The 20,825-nt window shown below is 42.0% G+C and overlaps 1 protein-coding gene across 1 annotated transcript in view; it reads left to right on the plus strand.

Moving 5' to 3' along the window:
• MYO10 (myosin X) overlaps nucleotides 1-20,825 on the plus strand; it is a 300,888-nt gene that overhangs the window by 233,565 nt on the left and 46,498 nt on the right. Inside the window, exons 21-24 of the mRNA XM_068236720.1 lie at nucleotides 11,638-11,752; nucleotides 15,083-15,189; nucleotides 18,666-18,992; nucleotides 20,130-20,169. Coding sequence (XP_068092821.1) covers nucleotides 11,638-11,752; nucleotides 15,083-15,189; nucleotides 18,666-18,992; nucleotides 20,130-20,169 — 589 coding nt within the window. The remainder of the gene's footprint in view (nucleotides 1-11,637; nucleotides 11,753-15,082; nucleotides 15,190-18,665; nucleotides 18,993-20,129; nucleotides 20,170-20,825) is intronic.

A 20,825-nucleotide genomic window follows, 5' to 3' on the forward strand; every position in this document is an offset into this window, starting at 1 on the left:
AACTTCAGACGGGCCTGCACATGTGCCTTCTTGAGCAGGGGGACCTTGCGAGCCCTGCAGGATTTAAATCCATTGCGTGTAATGTGTTTCCAATGGTTTTCTTGGTGACTGTGGTCCCTGCTAATTTGAGGTCATTCACTAACTCCTCCCGTGTAGTTCTAGGATGCTTTTTCACCTTTCTCAGAACCATTTACACCCCACGAGGTGAGATCTTGCGTGGAGCCCCAGAGCGAGGTCGATTGATGGTCATTTTGTGCTTCTTCCATTTTCGAACAATCGCACCAACAGTTGTCACCTTCTCTCCCAGCTTCTTGCTAATGGTTTTGTAGCCCATTCCAGCCTTGTGCAGGTCTACAATTTTGTCTCTGACATCCTTGGACAGCTCTTTGGTCTTTCCCATGTTGGAGAGTTTGGAGTCTGCTTGATTGATTGATTCTGTGGACAGGTGTCTTTTATACAGGACAGGTGTCCTTAATGACAGACAGGTGTCCTTAATGAGGGTGACTAATTGAGTAGAAGTGTCTAACCACTCTGTGGGAGCCAGAACTCTTAATGGTTGGTAGGGGATCAAAAACTTATTTCACTCAATGAAATGCAAATTTCGATTTTCCTTTTGATGTGCTATCTGCCACTGTTAAAATAAACCTACCATTGAAATTATACTGTTCTGAGACTTTTCATTTCTTTGTCACTGGACAAACTTACAAAATCAGTGAGGGGTCCGATAATTATTTCCTTCACTGTATAACTCAATGTAAGGAGCCATGATATGGTAGTTATAACTCAGTGTAAGGAGCCATGAGATGGTAGTTATAACTCAATGTAAGGAGCCATGATATGGTAGTTATAACTCAGTGTAAGGAGCCATGATATGGTAGTTATAACTCAATGTAAGGAGCCATGATATGGTAGTTATAACTCAATGTAAGGAGCCATGATATGGTAGTTATAACTCAATGTAAGGAGCCATGATATGGTAGTTATAACTCAATGTAAGGAGCCATGGTATGGTAGTTATAACTCAATGTAAGGAGTCATGCTATGGTAGTTATAACTCAATGTAAGGAGCCATGATATGGTAGTTATAACTCAATGTAAGGAGCCATGGTATGGTAGTTATAACTCAATGTAAGGAGTCATGATATGGTAGTTATAACTCAATGTAAGGAGCCATGGCATGGTAGTTATAACTCAATGTAAGGAGCCATGATATGGTAGTTATAACTCAATGTAAGGAGCCATGATATAGTAGTTATAACTCAGTGTAAGGAGCCATGATATAGTAGTTATAACTCAGTGTAAGGAGCCATGATATGGTAGGCAGTGAACAGTGATGGTAAGTCAGAGAAAACCTTTTTCTAATTTATCAGCGTCAAGGAATATGTTGGCGCTTTATAAATCAATAATGATAATTATAAATCAATAATAATTATGAAAGTCATGAGATAAAAGATGATTGGTAACTAGGCTTTTTACAGCTCACATCAGTCTTCAGGTGGCCATACACTGATAGATTGCCACGCAATGTAAAGTGATTGATTCCTCTCTGATCAGAAATCAATTCCTATCACAGTCAAATCAGTGATGTTCAGTAGATTAGCAGGAAATGTATTGAAAATCCTTTGTAGCTCAACATTCCACTGCTCAATGAGGTGCAATGCTGTGGACCATTGATCTACGGCCACTCCTGCTCCATCCCCAATCAACAAAGATTTTGCGTCCTGTACAATTAATAGTTTTAACTTTTGGCCAAAATTTAAAAAGCTTTAGATCCATTGGACATAAGGACTAGTTTTTTCCAGCTTCAATTAGAGTGATTGAATCTGCTGGGAATGGAACATGAAAATTGATGAGTGTATGGTCACCTTTAGCATTGTACAGCAAACCCTTACAGCACACTAGTCAGTGAGGAACATGTGTGGATTGCTGTAGCACTGAGGTCAGCGGAATAATCACTGATAAGTGTATCAGCCTTTAACTCAGAAAGCATAGGCTGATTGTCTAGTCATTTTCAGAAGACCGTAATGCACACTTAAGGGGTTTACAAATTTCTGAATACTGACTGCTGATATTGCAATTAGAAGCACATCTCTGGTATGTAGAAACTGTCTGTGAGTCTGTGCAAGTGTATGCTTATGCATGTACATATGTACATTGTGTGTACAGCATGTGTACATTATGTGTGTGTACAATATGTGAACAGTGTATGTATTTACTATATGTGTGTGCCTGTGTGTGTACAGTATGTGAACAGTGTATATATGTGTGTGCCTATGTGTGTGTACAGTATGTGAACAGTGTATCAGAACCAGAATCAGAATTAATTTTATTTCGCCAAGTAAGTTTGCACCTACAAGGAATTTGTCTTGGCAGTTTGCTTAAAGAGAATCTGTATTGTTAAAATCGCACAAAAGTAAACATACCAGTGCGTTAGGGGACATCTCCTATTACCCTCTGTCACAATTTCGCCGCTCCCCGCTGCATTAAAAGTGATTAAAAACAGTTTTAAAAAGTTTGTTTATAAACAAACAAAATGGCCACCAAAACAGGAAGTAGGTTGATGTACAGTATGTCCACACATAGAAAATACATCCATACACAAGCAGGCTGTAAACACCCTTCCTTTTGAATCTCAAGAGATCATTTGTGTGTTTCTTTCCCCCTGTTCTCGTGCACTGAAGTTTCAGGCTGCTCTTTTCTTCCTGCAAACAGCTTTGCCCTTGTCTGTAACTCCTCAGAATTGTGAAAGCCCAGCCAGCTCAGAGGACGCAGCTTGTAAAAGATAAGAGAGAAGTGAGAAGCTCCCCTAATCTAAATAATACACAGGCAGTGTGCATAGAGGGGCCTGGAAGGGGGAGTTCACAGCAGAACCACAACACTGAAGAACTTGGCAGCCTTCCAGACACAGGCTGACAAGTCTGACAGGGGAAAGATACATTGATTTATTACAGAGACTGTGATAGCAGAAAGTGCTGCAGTAAGCCAGAACACATTAGAATAGCTTTTGGAACTTGTAGGATGATAAAAAACAGGATGCAATTTTTGTTACGGAGTCTCTTTAACAAACACAAACAAAAACAATACAAGGGCAGACAGTGTGTATATTACAAGTCAAGGACATTATAAGTATAGTGGCAGTAAGCAGTGTGAGAATTGTTCATTTACAGTTCTGTGCTGATTACTATCAAGTCCTAGCAGCTCTAACGTGGTTCAGCATTAAGTATGGCTACCGCTTGAGGAAAAAAGCTGTTCCTGTGTCTGGAGGTTTTGGTAGCGAATGACCGGAATCTTACTCCTGAAGGCATGCGCTGGAAGATGGAGTGAGCTGGGTGAGAGGGGTCAGAGGCAATTTTGGTTGCTCTTTTTCTGCACCTGCTAGCGTACAGATCCTGCAGGGAAGGTAAGCTACAGCCAATTATCCTTTCCGCTGTTCGGATGATGTGCTGCAGCCTCCCCTTTTCTTTTCTTTTTTAACAGTTAAACTTTATTAAAGCTTTTCATTTTGACATACACAGAGTACACCACAAACGTTGTGGAAAGGCACATTAATTGTTCCGTTACAGTAATCGATAGCATTATGACAACTGTGAACATTGTAATATACCCAATTTCATTTTTTTTTTTTTTATTTTTTTTTTTTTTCAAACTCAGATGCATTTTTGATATGGGAAGTTTATCAGCTTATGGTCTAGTCGCTTGGACGCCCAAACCAGCGCTGAAAAATGCTTTCATCATTGTTTGAGCCATACATAGTTGAAACTTTATTTCACTATATTTATGTCTATGCGTGCTTCAAAAACCATAAACTCCCCCCTTCCCTTACGCAACCCTCCCCATTCCAGAATTAACCATGTCTTACCATATCCTGTATCCCCTATATCTTAAATGAAAGGGAGGTGTAATAACCTGTTGTTCTTGCAACCGAGTATGTATACACATTCAGAAACTCTTACATTCAACCAAGCATACCCTTCCTTAACCCATAACCCATCCATATTAACCTGGCCCAACCCACCTGACCGCCCCACTTTTCCACTCTTACCCCCACTCGTGTTATACAGCGTAGCCCCTAACCCATCTTATTATATGTATACTTATTGCTTATCCATATAATTTTTTGTAATTGACAGCCAGGTATCCCTATAGGATCTGACCCACTGAGTACAATCAAAGTCATGTGTGTGATCTGCTGTGTCGCCGTTGATTTCATTTTTAACGAGATATAGTTCCTTGTCACACAGATAACATAGTCTTCAGGTATAGGCCGTTAGATATTTTGCGTGGTTATGCCTCTCCAAAGGACATGTATAGATAGAAGGAGAAAGAGAAGAGAAGAAAGAAGGAAAAAAAAAAAGGAGAAGAGAAAAGAGAAGAGAGAATGGTCCGTCCCCCGCCCCCCACCCCCAGTCCCATGGTGCCATCCCTTGTCTTTAAGGGTCAACCAAGGAATCAATCCAAGATTGGGATGAAGTTGGTACTTGTAGAGTCCAGGATTTTGTCTTCCCAGATACCCCATACTTTATGGTATTTTTTAGGGCACTTCCTGTTTAAGTAAGTAGTTTTATACAGGGGTAAGAGTTTGTTTACTGATTTGGCCCAGCCACCCAATGTAGGAACAGAGGGCTGTTTCCAGTTTAAGAGTATTTGTTTCCTGGCTTGGAAGCATAACACCCGGACGAACAATTGTTTGTGTTTACTTAGAGATGTTTCTCCGAAATGACCTAAAAGCATCAGGGCAGGGTCTAGAATGAGGGTGGTTTGAAGAATGGTATTGACCGTGTTCAGCACAGCACACCAAAACGGTACAATGTGCGGGCACGTCCAGAAGATGTGTATAAAGCTACCGCATTGTGTGTGACACCTCCAGCACCTATCGGAGTTATCTCTGCTTATTTTATGCATACGCTCTGGGGTGAAGTAGATTCTGTGTAGAAATTTGATTTGCTGTAGATGATCTCTGGCTGAAACTACTGTACTTGGATATTCCTCTAGTATCATGTCCCAGTCATCTCTGTCCAGTTCAGGAACATCTACAGTCCACTTTTGTAATGAGAAGTCTAGTTTACTATTATTCACGGTCAGGAGTTTAGTGTAGATTGTTGATAGCGTTTTTGTCAGATCTTTAGTCAGTAGTAGCTTCTCTAGAACATCTATTTCTAGTGTTAGGTTTGGGTTATTGAATTGAGTGTTATAGGCGTGTCTTAGTTGTAGATATCGGAACAAATGTTTATTGGGGAGATTATACTGTCTCTTAAGTTCGTTGAAGGGCAATATGCTATGATTACCGTATATATGTGAAAGGTTTTTGATACCATACTGTGCCCAAATAATCGGGTCAGGAATGGTAAGAAAGTGTGGCAGTTGAGGATTGCCCCACAACGGAGTGTAGGGTGACATTGTGTGTTCTGTTTGCAGAGGCGCTCTGGCTGCCCTCCATGCTTTCCACGCCGTTGCCATAGCCACTGTGGCGTTTGAGTTAGATTTAGGTCCTCTATAGGGGAAATTTGTGAGTTGCTCGTAAGAGCCTAATATAGCCGCCTCTACATTAACCGCCGGGTTGTGATGGTCCTGCGAAAACCACCAGCACGTTGTGACAAGGACTGAAGCCCAGAAGTATTTTTGAAAGTTAGGTAGCGCCAAGCCACCTCTATTTTTGGGAAGTTGGAGAATTCCTAGAGAAATCCTAGATTGTTTTCCTGCCCAAATAAACTTAAGTATGATAGAGTCAAGTTTGCGAAAAAAAAGCCTCCCCTTTTCTAATGCTGAGCAGGAGCTGAACCATACAGTCATAGATGATGTTATGGTGGATTCAATAATTGCAGTCTAGAACTGCACCATTAAATTTTGAGGTAGGCCAAACTTTTTCAGCTGCCGTAGATGGTACATCCTCTGTTGCGCTTTCTTGACAATAGCGACCGTATTGTTATCCCATTTTAGGTTGTGTGAGATCGTGGACCCAAGAAACTTGAATGACTCTACCTGGGTTATTGTGGATCCATTTATGGTTAAGGGGAGGTGCTGGGGGGGAGATCTCCTAAAGTCTATTATCATCTCCATGGTTTTGAGAGCGTTTAGTTCCAAGTTGTTGCTGCTGCACCAGGAGGAAAGCTGTCCCACCACATGCCTGTATGCAGATTCATCCCCGTTTTGTATGAGACCAACTACTGTTGTGTCATCTGCAAACTTCAGAACCTTAACAGATGGATCTGTAGAGATGCAGTCATTGGTGTACAGTGAGTAGAGCAGTGGGGAAAGCACACAGCCCTGGGGTGCACCAGTACTGACGGTCAGAGAGCTTGATGTGTGTTTACCAAGTCTAACACGCTGTCTCCTATCGGTTAGGAAATCGGTTATCCATTTGCAGATGGATTCAGGTATGTGTAGCTGGGAGAGCTTGCTGTGTAGCAGAGATGGCATTATGGTATTAAATGCAGAGCTGTAATCTATAAATAAAATCCTGGTGTAGGTTCCTGGGGTGTCTAGATGCTGTAGTACATAATGCATACACATGTTCACGGCATCATCTGCGGATCTATTAGGCCTGTAGGCAAATTGCAGAGAGTCCAGCAGGGGATCTGTGATAGATTTCAGATAAGCCATTAACAGTTTTTCGAATGTTTTCATGACCAATGATGTCAGGGCAACAGGCCTGTAATCATTTAAACATGTAGGTTTTGAATTTTTTGGGATTGGTACAATAGTTGAGCATTTAAAACAGGCCGGAACAATTGAGAGTTCAAGAGATGCTTTGAATATGTCTGTGAATACAGGAGCTAATTGATCGGCACAGAGTTTCAGGCATTTCGCAGAGATAGAGTCTGGCCCCAATGCTTTCCTAGTGTTTTGTCTTTTGAAGAGTCTGCTTACATCGGATTGGCATATTGTTAGAGCATGCGCATCTGGGGACAGGTCAATAGATTGTGTCTGGCCTCGTGTGTTGTGTAGTTGCTGAGGAACCACAGGGGGTGGAGACGTTGGCTGGCAGGAGGAGTGTTCAGTTTGCCTGCTGCAGAGATGGAAATTATGCGAATTGACTTGGTGTGTTTGGCTTTTGTTGCTAGTGTCAAACCTGCAATAAAATGTATTCAGTTAATTTGCAAGCTGCAGTTTGTGTAGTGAGGGGGGAGATTTCTTCCTGTAGCTGGTAATTTCATGCAGAGATTTCCATATTGTGAATGAGTCAGCGTTTGAACATTGTTTCTCAAATTTTTTAGAATAATCTTTTTTTGCGTCAGTAATGGCTCTCTGCAGTTTGTATTTCGCAGCTTTGTAGAGGACTTTATCGCCTGTACGATATGCCCTTTCTTTATCGAGGCGCAGCTTCCTAAGATGTGATGTAAACCAGGGTTTATCGTTATTGTACCTGGTGCACTTTTTTTGTGGGGATGCAGGACTCTTCACAAAAGGTAATATATGATGTCACAGCGTCAGTGTATTCATTTAGGTCACTGGTGGATTCTTTAAATATATTCCAGTTTGTTAAATCAAAGCAGCTCTGCAGTTTTTCTACAGCTTCACTCGTCCATTTCTTAACTGTGGTCACTACAGGTTTGGCAGTTTTTAGTCTTTGGATGTATGTTGGGATAAGCTGTATAACAGCATGATCAGAGTTCCCCAAAGCTGCCCTGCTGACAGAGTGATATGAGTCCTTAGTCGTAGTGTAACAGTGATCAAGTGTCTTACCTTCTCTAGTTGCGCTTGTGACGTGTTGCCTGTATTTGGGGAGTTCTTTGGAAAGATTAGCACTGTGAAATCCCCTAGTATGATAAAAAAAAGAATCTGGGTACTCCCTTTCCACCTCAGTGATTTGATCTGCGAGATCTTGGAGCGCAGGCTGCATACATGTTTGTGGAGGGATGTACACAGCAACCAAAATAAATGAAGAAAACTCACGGGGTGAGTAGTAGGGTCTGCAGTTTATGAAGAGAGTTTCCAGCCCAGCCGAGCATGTCCTCTTAATAACTGTAACATCCGTGCACCACCTATCATTAATATAGAAACAGAGTCCTCCACCTTTGGTTTTCCTAGAAGTAAGTGGGTCCCGGTCAGATCTGTAGAGTGTAAATCCATTAATCTGCAGAGCGTTGTCTGGAATAAGCTCAGATAGCCTAGTCTCTGTGAAGCAAAGGGCAGCAGAGAGATGAAAGTCCTTCTTTGTTCTGATCAGTAGTTGAAGCTCGTCCAGTTTGTTATATATGGACCTGACATTTGAGAGTATGATTCCAGGTAGTGGAGAGCACAGTCCTCTGCGTCAAAAGCGAGTCTGGATCCCAGAGCGCTTGCCTCTTCTTCTAATCCTCACCGCCTGGTTCAGCACAGTAGCTCCACTGGTTAGGATCCCCAGAAGATCAAGAGTAGATGAAATATCCAGGGGTAGATTACATTTGTCGAAGTTCCGAATGCTCAGTAGTTGTTCACTGGTGAAGGTTATCCGGGTTGGGTTGCACAAGGCAATGTTGAAAAAAAAATACATAAAACAAACATAAAAAGACAGAGCAAGCTGCCGAGGCTGCCATCCTCCAGGCGCCTCCTCTCACATCTGTGTGTCCATGTGTGTGTACTGTATGTGAACAGTGTATGTATCTGTGTGCCCATCATGTGTGTGTACTGTATGTGAACAGTGTATCTCTGTGTGTGCCCATGTGTGTGTACTGTATGTGAACAGTGTATGTTTGTGTGTGCCCGTGTGTGCCTGTGTGTGTGTGTGTGTGTGTGTGTGTGTGTGTGTGTGTGTGTGTGTGTGTGTGTGTGTGTGTGTGTGTGTGTACTGTATGTGAACAGTGTATGTTTGTGTGTGCCCATGTGTGTGTACAGTGTGTGAACAGTGTATTTATCTTTGTGTCCATGTGTGTGTACAGTATGTGAACAGTGTATGTATCTGTGTGCACAGTATGTGAACAGTGTATGTATATGTGTGCCCATGTGTGTACTGCATGTGAACAGTGTATGTTTGTGTGTGCCCATGTGTGTGTACTGTATGAGAACAGTGTGTTTGTGTTTGCCCGTGTGTGCCCGTGTGTGTGTGTGTGTGTGTGTGTGTACTGTATGTGAACAATGTATGTTTGTGTGTGCCCATGTGTGTGTACAGTGTGTGAACAGTGGTTTGATAACGCTATAAAAGAGCTGAAAAGACAAGGCCGAAAACTTGAGAGGCTGTGGCGCAAATCTCAGTCCCCAGAAGACAAACATGCCTTAATCTTCCACTTGAAGAGCTACCAAAAGGTAATCACGGGAAAAAAATCATCCTTTCTATCACAAGAGATTGCAAATGCAGTTAACAAACCAGCCCAACTGTTCCGCACAGTGGAAAAACTCTGCAACCCAGCATGTCAAAAACTTAATATCGAGTCTTCAAAGGACCTCTGTGACCAATTTGCCCATTTCTTCACAGACAAAGTCTCCGCTATAAGGTCCGCCATCCAACTTACAGCATCTGAGCCTAATATAGCGCCAAAGACCATTAGCAGAGACAACGTAACACCTTGGTCAAACTTCAAAGAAATTGATGAAGAAGTCACATCAAGCATCCTCCTTCACGTCCGCCTAACTACCTGTGACCTGGATCCTGGCCCAACACAGTTCATGTTGAACTGCCCCGACCTGTTCGTACCGGTATTCCTCAAAATTGTTAACTGTTCCTTACAATCAGGGATATTTCCTGCTTTACTGAAGGAAGCAATCATCAGGCCTCTCCTCAAAAAACCCTCCCTGGACCCAGATGCAATGACCAGCTACAGACCTGTCTCTAACCTCCCCTTTCTGGGAAAGCTAATTGAAAAAGCTGTATACCTCCAGCTAGAAGCCAGAATCCTACAAAATAACAGTTATGACCCATTCCAGTCTGGCTTCAGGAAACACCACAGCACTGAAACTGCCCTCATCCAAATATGCAACCACCTGCTCATGGCAAGAGACAGAGGAGAGTGCTCGATCCTCATACTGCTAGACCTTTCTGCAGCCTTTGACACAGTTGACCATGACATCTTGATAAACAGGCTACAGGAATACTGCGGCATTGATGGCATAGTACTTCAGTGGTTCCAATCCTTCTTGAGTGGCAGAACCCACAAAGTGTCTATGGGGCCCTTCCTGTCCACCCCTGTAACACTTAAGTATGGGGTGCCCCAGGGCTCAATCCTCTCTCCCCTGCTTTTCACGATTTACATGCTACCGTTGGGAAAACTAATCCAAAAACATGGCCTGACATACCACTGCTATGCAGACGACACCCAACTATATCTTTCCTTCAAGCCTGGTGTGACAGACCCAACTCTAACTATAAACGCCTGCTTACGTGAACTACAGCAATGGATGAATGACAACTGGCTGAAACTAAATTCAGACAAAACTGAAGTCCTTCTGATTGGAGGGCAGAGCATGATAACAAAACAACTTAACTTGCAGTCTTCACCACTGGGAATAGGAGGCACGGATCTACGCAGCTCTGATCATGTGCGTAGCCTGGGAGTTCTAATTGATGGGGATTTAAACTTCAGAACTCAAATCTCTGCTGTGGTGAAATCATCCTATTTTCACCTGAAGAACATTGCAAAAATCAAGCACCTCATACCCCCAGAAGATCTGCCAACCTTAGTCCACGCCTTCATCACATCCCGACTGGACTACTGCAATGCTCTCTACACTGGCCTTCCAAAAAAGGCCTTGTACCGGCTACAGCTGATACAGAATACTGCTGCCAGACTGCTAACCAACCAACCCCGTCACTGCCACATAACGCCAGTCCTGCATTCCCTTCACTGGCTACCTATAGAATGGAGGGTCCTATTCAAGATCGGCCTACTGACATTTAAATCCCTGAATAATCTAGGCCCTGGATACATGAAAGATATGTTACAGCTGCGAAGCAATCCCCGCATTCTCAGATCCACAGGTTCTAATAATCTAGTCATACCCAGAGTCCACTTAGAAACTTTTGGTCCCAGAGCCTTCTGTCATGCTGCCCCTACGTTTTGGAACTCCTTACCTCAACAGATCAGGACAGCCCCATCTCTGGACGTGTTTAAATCCAGACTGAAAACCCACCTGTTCAGTCTGGCATTTGCAGAAATATAACTTTTGTTGTGTGAATACTTCATCCTACTAATTACTGAATCTGAGAGAGCCTAAGCGCTTTGAGTCCTATGGGAGAAAAGCGCTATAGAAATGTTATTGTATTGTATTGTATATTATTGTATTTATCTTTGTGTCCATGTGTGTGTACAGTATGTGAACAGTGTATGTATCTGTGTGCACAGTATGTGAACAGTGTATGTATATGTGTGCCCATGTGTGTACTGCATGTGAACAGTGTATGTTTGTGTGTGCCCATGTGTGTGTACTGTATGAGAACAGTGTGTTTGTGTTTGCCTGTGTGTGTACGGCATGTCCACAGTGTGTATATGATAAGTAATTGAATACATTCTAAAATGTCTGATGTGTATAGTGTAGGCTGATGAGGATACAGAGACAACAGCCATTATTTGTTGTTGTTGTTGTTGTTGTTGTTTTTCTTTCTTTGGAAAATGAATACATGCCACCCATATGTTGACTTTTTCTTTTAGTATGTATTATAGTCTGAATGCTGATTATGATTCTGAACCCCCAAGGCCTGCAGTCTGATGTTTTCTCATTTACTAGGTATAAGGTGTTAATGAGAAATCTGACCCTTCCTGATGATTTTAAAGGCAAATGTGAGACTCTGCTTCATCTGTATGACACAACTAACATGGAATGGCAGCTTGGAAAAACCAAGGTAATGGATCTGTCAGTTTTCTCATGTTGTGTATATTGAAGGCTTTTAGCTCAGTAGTAGAATGTGTGGGCTCACACTTTAATCATCTTTCTCCTCAATCCAAATGGACACCTTTAGCTGGAGTTTTGTTTAAAATATCCTTTTCTCCTCTTGCCAATTCCATTGGTTTTGCTTATGATGACCATCAGATTTTACACAGACTTATCAATACAATTCTGTCTTGTTAAAGTGGACCTGAACTCAGAACATCTCTCTGCTCTAAGAGATACACAACAGCATAATAACCTTTAAACAAAAATACAAATCCTAAAATAAATCTGCAGCGTTTTTACTTCCTGATTCATGGAAGCAGACATATTGTTTACAGCCTGTACTTTCATATGGGCGTATCTCCTTATCTGCCATAGGCAGTCATGTGACACAGAGGGGAGATCAAATTACAACTAGTGATTAGACACAAATGAGGAGGGATTACACAGGCTAAACTCTTTAAATACATACAGGGTGCATTTCTGTTATGGTTTCCTTGTGTCTTGTGCGAGATTAGGTCCACTTTAAGACAGATGAGCTGTATATCTCAAGCACCCATTTGTGTTTATAGAAAACCTTTTGTCCTTGCTGTTATCATGCAAATGGGTGAATCAGCCAGCTGTCTGAACAGAGTGTATAAAATGTTGCCTAATACCTTTTAAAAGACGAAAAAAAATAATGTATACATTTGAAATGTTATTCTTATACAGTGCAGAATCCTGTGACTCCTTATCGAGTTCTTTGTTAAATAACCACCATAATAGACTAGATTCCTATCTGATGTCTCAGCGACAGAGATGATAACCGCAGCAATAAATGCTGCCATCGCAATTACACAGAACTATATGTACTTCCTACATAACGGGAAACTGCCAGCACTTTACACCAGCATGTTCCCAGTCAGAAACTCATTAGAAAGGCTTCAGAACAAGTCGATAAAGGAAGAGTGCACTGAGAGAAGTGCGTTGGCTGCCATTACTGACCTCCCTCTGAATGCCTCTGCCATTACTACTTCTCAGCTTGATCAAGGTTAACGATCATGTTGTCACTAGCATGACAGTTGGTACAGATGAGTTGGTGTTTGGCTGAAATAAGAATCTTCAGCATTCAGTTGAAATGAGATCAAAAATACATTGGCACAATCTGCTTTTGCTTTATTGAAAACATTTCTCCCCTCTTATAGCTAAGATAAGAATGTTTTGTTGTTATCCGGGTCCTAGTTATAGTGTCCGTGAAAAAGGCGAGTTGGTATAGATGTTTAGCTGACAACATCTCGGTGCTGAGCCCAGGAATGTTGCAGTACATGCTATAATTCACAGACAACAGGTTGGCCGGAAGCTTCTTGGAAACTGTGAGGCTCCTTACCCTGTGACAGCATAGACCGAGACTATTAGCAGCAAGTACGGTAGTTAGCATAAATTCTGGTCCAGCCTCAACTAAAGTCACTGGTAAGTACACAGCCCCAGCATCGCACCAACAGATGCCACTTAGTCACACAATATACAGAAGACACATACTGTATATCTTGCATGAGCTTTAAACATAAAGACAACTTAGCAGTGTCCTCTTTGTAATTCCTGATGCATAACAGGCAGATGCATTAGCAGTCACTCTGACAGCAGCAAATGTAACAGCAGATGGACTTGGAGGCTGTGGTCAGCAGGGCGTGAAGCTTAGCTGTCTTTGTGTCAGACACAGATGTGGCAGGTGTGACTCTCCCACCCCCATTCATAGATGTTTCAGGGACAAAAGTTTTTATATACATACAGTCCTGGGGCTGCTTCTGAAAATATTTCTCTGTGTAAACTCATGATACAAAATAAAAAGTCTCTGCTATAGATTCATATATACATTGCATCTGCATTACAAAGCTAGGGGTTTCTGTATCAGATGTCATATGAACAGACTGCAAGAAGACCACTGGAATCCAGTAACTGCCTTGTTATCTTTTTGACTATATAATAAAATACATCATAGCGTGAAGACTGATTGCTCTTCTAGGAGCGTGGGCGTAACAATCACCCCTGCGACGCCCGGCAATGCAGGGAGACCCTAAGGCTTTGGGGGCCCTCATCTACTCTCTCCCCAAAAAATCCTCCCTGTTCGCTCACAAAAAAATCCTCCCTGCCTTCTCCCGCCATGCAGAGTAACTAATAGCGATACCGTCTGTAATGTTTTTCCTGCTACCAGACGCAGCTTCACTGCAGAACACTTAGGCCCCATTTACACTTAATCAGTTGGTATGCGTTAGTACGCGTTTTTCCATAGCAGTGCATTGGGAAGAAGATTTCAGTTAAAACGTGTTAAGTGTGAAAGGTGCCATAGGAAAACATGGGCATTACTTTGAAAATCTGTTTTCTTTCCATTTTAACTGAGAGCAACTGATAAAGTGTAAAAGGGCCGTAAGGGTCCATTTACACTTGAGCGGGAATGTCACGAATCCCGCTCACCGCAAACCACTAACGTTTCTTTAAAAACCGCTAGCCATGTTTTGCGGTTAGCGTTAACCACAAACGCGTTACATGCAGCGTTTTGCCGGCGATTCCTGAACAATCGCGATTAGCATGTATAGAACCGCTAATCGCGATCTCTCCCAAAACGCTACAGTGTCCAGTGATTTTTCTGCGTTAGTCGCGGAAAAATCACTCCCGCAAAACACTAGTGGTAATCGCTAGCAATATTAGATGTGAACAGGGCCTCTATGCTGCCATTTGGCTTCCGATCACATGACCCTGAATGGGTTCAGGGACCAAGGGGGCCCCATGCTATCATTTTTGCAGGGGGGGGGGGGCTATTAAGTCTAGTTACACCCCTGGCTAGGAGGGATATATATTGCTGCACAGTGAAAAAATGCGCAGATTTGCAAACACATTGCCAGATTTTTTAATTTGTACATAATACCCAACATTCATACAGCACCGTATATTAAAAGGGCAATAGAATAGTATTCTCTAAGTCCTCCAAGATTTTTTAGGGAACGGTGCTGGGTTTTGTATATAATAATGATTTAAAGTCTTACTAAATGTTTTAACATTCAACAAAAAGAAAGAAATATATTTCAGCTAATGAAGCATGGCATTAGATGTAATTGTAGAGTGCTTTGTGGTTGAAGTACAGTGCTGGAAATTGCATGGCTGATTATAATATGAATGTGCCCATCATTTACTATGGCTGTCCTGTAATATAAAGGCCATCAATCACTAGCTTGTGTTTAGCAGTCATTTTCAGAGAGACATGAGAGGGAAGCCAGATGAATGACTGCAGCTTGGAGAATAAATGACTGTGTTTTCCGTCGTACAGGTCTTCCTGCGAGAGTCCCTGGAACACAAATTGGAGAAGCAGCGTGAGGTTGAAGTCTTCAAGGCAGCCCTAATAATACAATCACACATCATGGGCTTTGTGGCACGGTGCGTGGAACACATCTTAGCTGTTCATCTGAAGAAATGATTAGCGTTAGCATTCCTGAACCAACACTTTATGTCTTAGAACTTAAATCCTTGCTTCTATTTACTGAACTGAAATGTCCAGCATGACTGTCCATTCCTTAGATGATGGATAAGAATAAACGTCTCTAGGGCTGTATGGAAATAGTAGCGCTTGTCTCCTGCATAAAGGATAAATCATGGCTGGCTGCGCACGTTTACTGTAGATATATGTCCATGCCTATGAGTATGTCTCAGCATTGATTTTAATCAAGCATGCTTGATTTCAGTAACAATATGTGCTAGATCAAAAAATAGGGCCACTGCGCACAGCATGAGTCTATGGACCACTTTTACATTTTTATACTATACTTGAATTGAAGTTTAAAGCAAAAAGAGGGAAACAATAAATCAGTACATTGCAAAGTGAGAAGTTCAGAAATAGAAGTGAGATCAAGAAATGATTGATATTTGCCATGTAATTTGCTCATATTGTTTGATCCACAATCAGCCTGCGTGCATCTTCACTACAACACCAACTGCCATTATCTACAACCACAACCCCTAACTATGCGATAGGCTAAAAGGTTGTTGTTTTTTTATAGACATGCATATGCACAGAGGGAGATACTGGTTGCTTGTGTGTGGGAAACAGCAATTCTTTCCCACGAGGGAACAAGGCTTCCACAGCGTGATGTCAGGACTTAGGTCCTGACATCACATTGTGGGAGGGGTTTCACCACAATATCAGCCATACAGACATCCCTGATGATCTATTCGAGAACGGGTTACGATTTCTCATGGGAAAAGGGGGTATCAGCTACTGATTGGGATGAAGTTCAATCCTTGGTCACAGTTCCTCTTTAACTATGTATTATGCATTTGGACTCTCATAGTGCTGTCAGTCCAATAGTTTACTGTACCAAATCTGCTGTGGACTGAGGTGCCCGCAGTAATAGCGAGAGGCAGACAGGTAGGTATTAAGGCTGGTAAACACTTTTACCTTTGTGAAGATTCAGAAAAAGAGGCAATCCTTATTACTGAATTCTGCAGTAAAGACAACCCTGAAAAGTTAATCATAGTTAGTATTAGTAGTATTAACTTGCCTTTCTCTAATCCCCTTGCTGGCAATGATTAACCATCTAAAAAGAAGTTCATTGTATTCACTTATCTTGAACTTGGGAAATCCTAATGTTCAACCACTGGGGTCTGTCCAACTGACAGCTCTGCTTACCTGCTCCATTCAACAGCTAATGCTAGGGACACACCATACTATTTTCTGGCAGATTTACCTGCCAGATTGATTATCTTCAACACATCTGATCGGAATTTCAATTGATTTTCCGATTGTTTATCTGTACCGATTTTCGTTCACTTCTATGGAAATCGATTGGAAAAACAATCGGAAAATAAAAAATCGAAATTCAGATTGGACGTCTTGGAAATAATCGATCTGGTAGGTAAATCTGCCAGAAAATTGTATGGTGTGTATCTAGCATAAGACCACTGCTGGTTGATGAGGGCTGGGCTATCTATTCAGTATAACAGGGTCATATCTCATCTTGCAGCAAGGAGGGCAATGTATAGGGCAATGTATTTGATTTGTTGTAGCTCTTGGCCAGTAAAGAGGAGACGTGATATGAAAGTACACTCGTGCTTTAAGTGAATCGTAGACACTGGACAGCAGTCTTATCCAATCACTGAGTTTTCCCAGGGAAAATACTGAAAATTTGCTGGAAGAGTTCAGAATTGGTCATCATTGGTTGTCCTCAGGACACTTAGCCACTAATGTTTTGTACCCCTCATAAGAGATGGTCAATGAAATGCTTGTTGTGTGTGGTCCGGTATTAGTCATAGAGAGAATCCGAAGACAGAACAATAAAAGTTGTTTAGGTGATACCTTTAATGACTAACTGTACAAGATTTCTCTGCAAGCTTTCACAACTTAAAGATAACCAGAGAGGAATGGTTTGGTAAAATAGAAAAAAGATTTTATACATACCTGGGGCTTCTTCCAGCCCCATAAGCCTGGATCACTCCCACGCCGCCATCCTCCGCTTCCTGGATCCGCCGGTACCAGGCTTGTTACTTCCGGCGGACGTGGCCAATTGTCCGCATCACAGGGGCTCCCTCCATACACGTACGCATGCGGCTGCGCAGTAAGCAGCCACACGTGTACCTGTATGGAGGGAGCACCCTGTGATGCAGAGAATTGGCCGCGGCCGACTGGCCGACTCGCGGCAATGATGGGACCCGGTACCGGCGGATCCAGGCAGCGGAGGACGGCGGCGTGGGAGCGATCCAGGCGTATGGGGCTGGAGGAAGCCCCAGGTATGTACAAAAGCTTTTCTTCATCCTCTCTGGTTCCCTTTAAGTTTCTTCTTCAGGCATGTTTCAGAACTGGTTCACAACCATCAGCTCTGAAACGTGCCTGAAGAAGAAACTTAGTCTCGAAAGCTTGCAGAGATATATTGTGCAGTTAGTCATGAAAGGTATCACCTAACCAAATGTTGCTGTTCTGTCTTCAAAGGAAATGCTAATAATTCGGCTAGCATGGAAATGTAATGCAAACTGAATGTAGCTCAGAATTGGGCCAATCAGAATAGACAGTGCATGTGACTGGCCCAATTCTGAGCTGCATACAATTTGCATGAAATATGGATGCTGGCATCTCATTGACCTTGCTCTCAGTACTTCATAGACATGAAATGCATTGCTTCATCTGGAAACACTAACTGGGTTGATAGAGAGCAACCCCCTTTCAATGAGTGTCTTTTTACCCTATTACATCGAATTTGTGGAAACAAATTCATTGTTACTTTGATCTATTGCAGATCAGTGCTTTTGAATCTGCATTATCAAATTAAGCCAGCAGGGACATTCATGCGTTCTTCTGTCTACATCCTGCCTCTGTCAGCTCACTATCATTTAATCATTTACCGAAATGTATTTAGAATTGGCACATTTATCTTGTATTTTTATTTGTAAGATCAGATAACATAGTATCATGCATTATGTATGAAATCTTGACCAATGTCATGCATCTGTTTACTTTTGCACATCTTCAGAAAGTCAATAGTAGACAGTTCAATAGCTGTTTGCATAATGAGGGAAGCTCTTTTCATGTGCATATGAGCCCTGGCTGTACATATAGGACAATATGTCTCCTGGAAAGGCATCCTGCTGTGTGTAATTACTTCTTCTATAAGCATGGCATATATCACAGCTCTTTCTTTCTCTTACTAGACATTGTCACGTCAGAGTAAAGAAAGATAGGACTGTGTTAACATTAGCTTAGCTGTCATTTAGCTGCTGCTACCATACATAGATTTTATAGTGGATGTAATTTATAGTTCAGTTGTGTCTCTACAAGTGACACCTACTGGAAAGTTGCATAAATAGAATGGATTATATGCTATTGATTCTGGTTTGTGGAACAAGATTGTGCTTTGTTTAATTAGGAAGCAATACAGAAAGGTTCTTCACTGCATTGTGGTGATACAGAAGAACTACCGGGCTTTCCTGTGGAGGACAAAGTTTTTACGGCTCAAAAAAGCTACCCTGACCTTCCAGAAGCAGCTGCGTGGGCAGCTAGCCCGCCGTCTGTACAAGCAGCTCCAGGAGGAGAAGCGCAAAGAGGAGGAAGAGCAGAGGAGAAGAGAGGAGGAGGAGAGGAAGAGGAGAGAAGAGGAAGAGAGGAAGAGGAGAGAGGAGGAAGAAAGACTCAGGATACAGGCAGAAAGGAAAAGACAAGAAGAAAAAAAGATAAAGAGAGAGGAAGAAGAAAGGTATGTGAATTTCAACTATAATATCTGAAGCAAGGGATTTTTTCTGCATCTCTGCATAACCAGAGCTATAAAGCGAAAGTTTTATATTCTTTACATAAAAGTCATTGATTAATGAGGTAGTAGACAACAGTAGTACTCTATATACTGGTGTATGCTGTGTACTGTACATCTGCATAGTAATAGTTACAACTAATATCTGCATGAAAAGACATATTGGTTGGAACATTCGTCTTACTGCACTAGGACCCCAGGTTCAAATCTAGCCACTGTCTGCATGCAGTTTGTATGTTCTTGCTGTATTTGTGTGGGATTCCTGCAGCACTCTGGGTTCCTCCCATATCCTATATATATTAATTGGTACCTAACAAAATTGGCCTTAGTCTCCAATAGGGGCATTAGACTGTGATTTCTGTAGGGATTATATTGTGAGCTCCTGGGAGAGACAGCTAGTGACATGTCTACAGACTCTGTAAAGTGCTGTGGAAGATGTCAGCACTATGAAAATACTAAATAATCATAATCTTTATAGCTATACCAATAAATAGTGATGGATTTTCTATAATTGTATCATTTTTCTAATCCCTTTCCTTGTTCACCTAAGAGTGGGAAGGGATTGTCCCTTCTTTTACAAAAAAAAAAAACACCCTGATGATGCTTTAGTAGTGTCACAGCCAACGCTTTTTAATTTATAGTTAGCATAGACACATTTTATATAAGAAATGGTACTTAAACATTAAAACTGTGAGGCCCCACTCACAATGGATGTTGCATTGTGTTCCCTGTGACAACAGGAACACAATGGAGGGATAAAGTCTCACCACATGACATTGTGTCACATACAGTGAAGCATACAGTCAATTAAACGTATGCTTCCCTGCCACTGTTAACACACGCATTGGGTGGCAATGCACTGCATGCAGTGCGTTGGGATACCGCACTCCGCTAGATCACATCGCACCAGATCGCATAGATTTACAATTGCAGAGTGGGTGGCTGCGTTAGATTTCATCCATTACGTTGCACCGCAACAGCAGCTGTGAACGGGGCCTGAGATTTCTAAATGGTACAAGTTATTTACAAGAGAACAACGGTTCAATAACATGGTCATTCTGATTTACTGATTAATTGTCTCCACAGAGAAAGGCAAAGACAAGAAGCAGAGCTACAAGCCAAGCAGGTGAGCAGTAGAGATAATGGTTGTAGTTCCACACATGCTATTATTATTAGCATTAACTTTATTTACAGAGCGCTAACATATTCTGCATGCTGTAATATCACTGAAAATGCCACTGAAAAGTTTACTATTGGTGTGTAATTGTCCAGCACATTTCAGTTACAAGCATATACTGCATCATTTTCATATTTAAAAGAATGTTCAGTAGCATTTAACGCAAATCATTTCACTTTTTTTTTATTTTTATTATTTTTAGGGAAATACGGTATTATAATAGAAATGTTCCAAAAATGTGTTAATTATATACGGAGAGATAAATGAGTTTGATTCATTAAGCTGCGCTGCTAAAGCAGTGCAGTTTAATGTGAAGGAGCGCTCGTTAAAACGAAGGGCAGCCACTATGCACACCTTATATAGCAGCACGCGTTGCTATGTAAGAAGTGTGCCTTCCGTAGTTACGTGTGTTGCTTAGGCCCCGTTCACACTTGCGGTTTAGTAAAAACCGCACCGGATGTCCGGACCGCACCGTATCCGGACCGGACCTGATCCGTACGGTTCCTATCCGGATCCGGTCCGTTTGCATCCGGTTTCCGTGCGGTGTGAACACGGTTGCGGTCCGGATCCGGTTTCTTAAGGAGATAACATCCTTTTAATTACCT

Source organism: Hyperolius riggenbachi, chromosome 5 (genome assembly GCF_040937935.1).
Source record: "Hyperolius riggenbachi isolate aHypRig1 chromosome 5, aHypRig1.pri, whole genome shotgun sequence".
In the NCBI taxonomy this organism is placed as follows: domain Eukaryota; kingdom Metazoa; phylum Chordata; class Amphibia; order Anura; family Hyperoliidae; genus Hyperolius; species Hyperolius riggenbachi.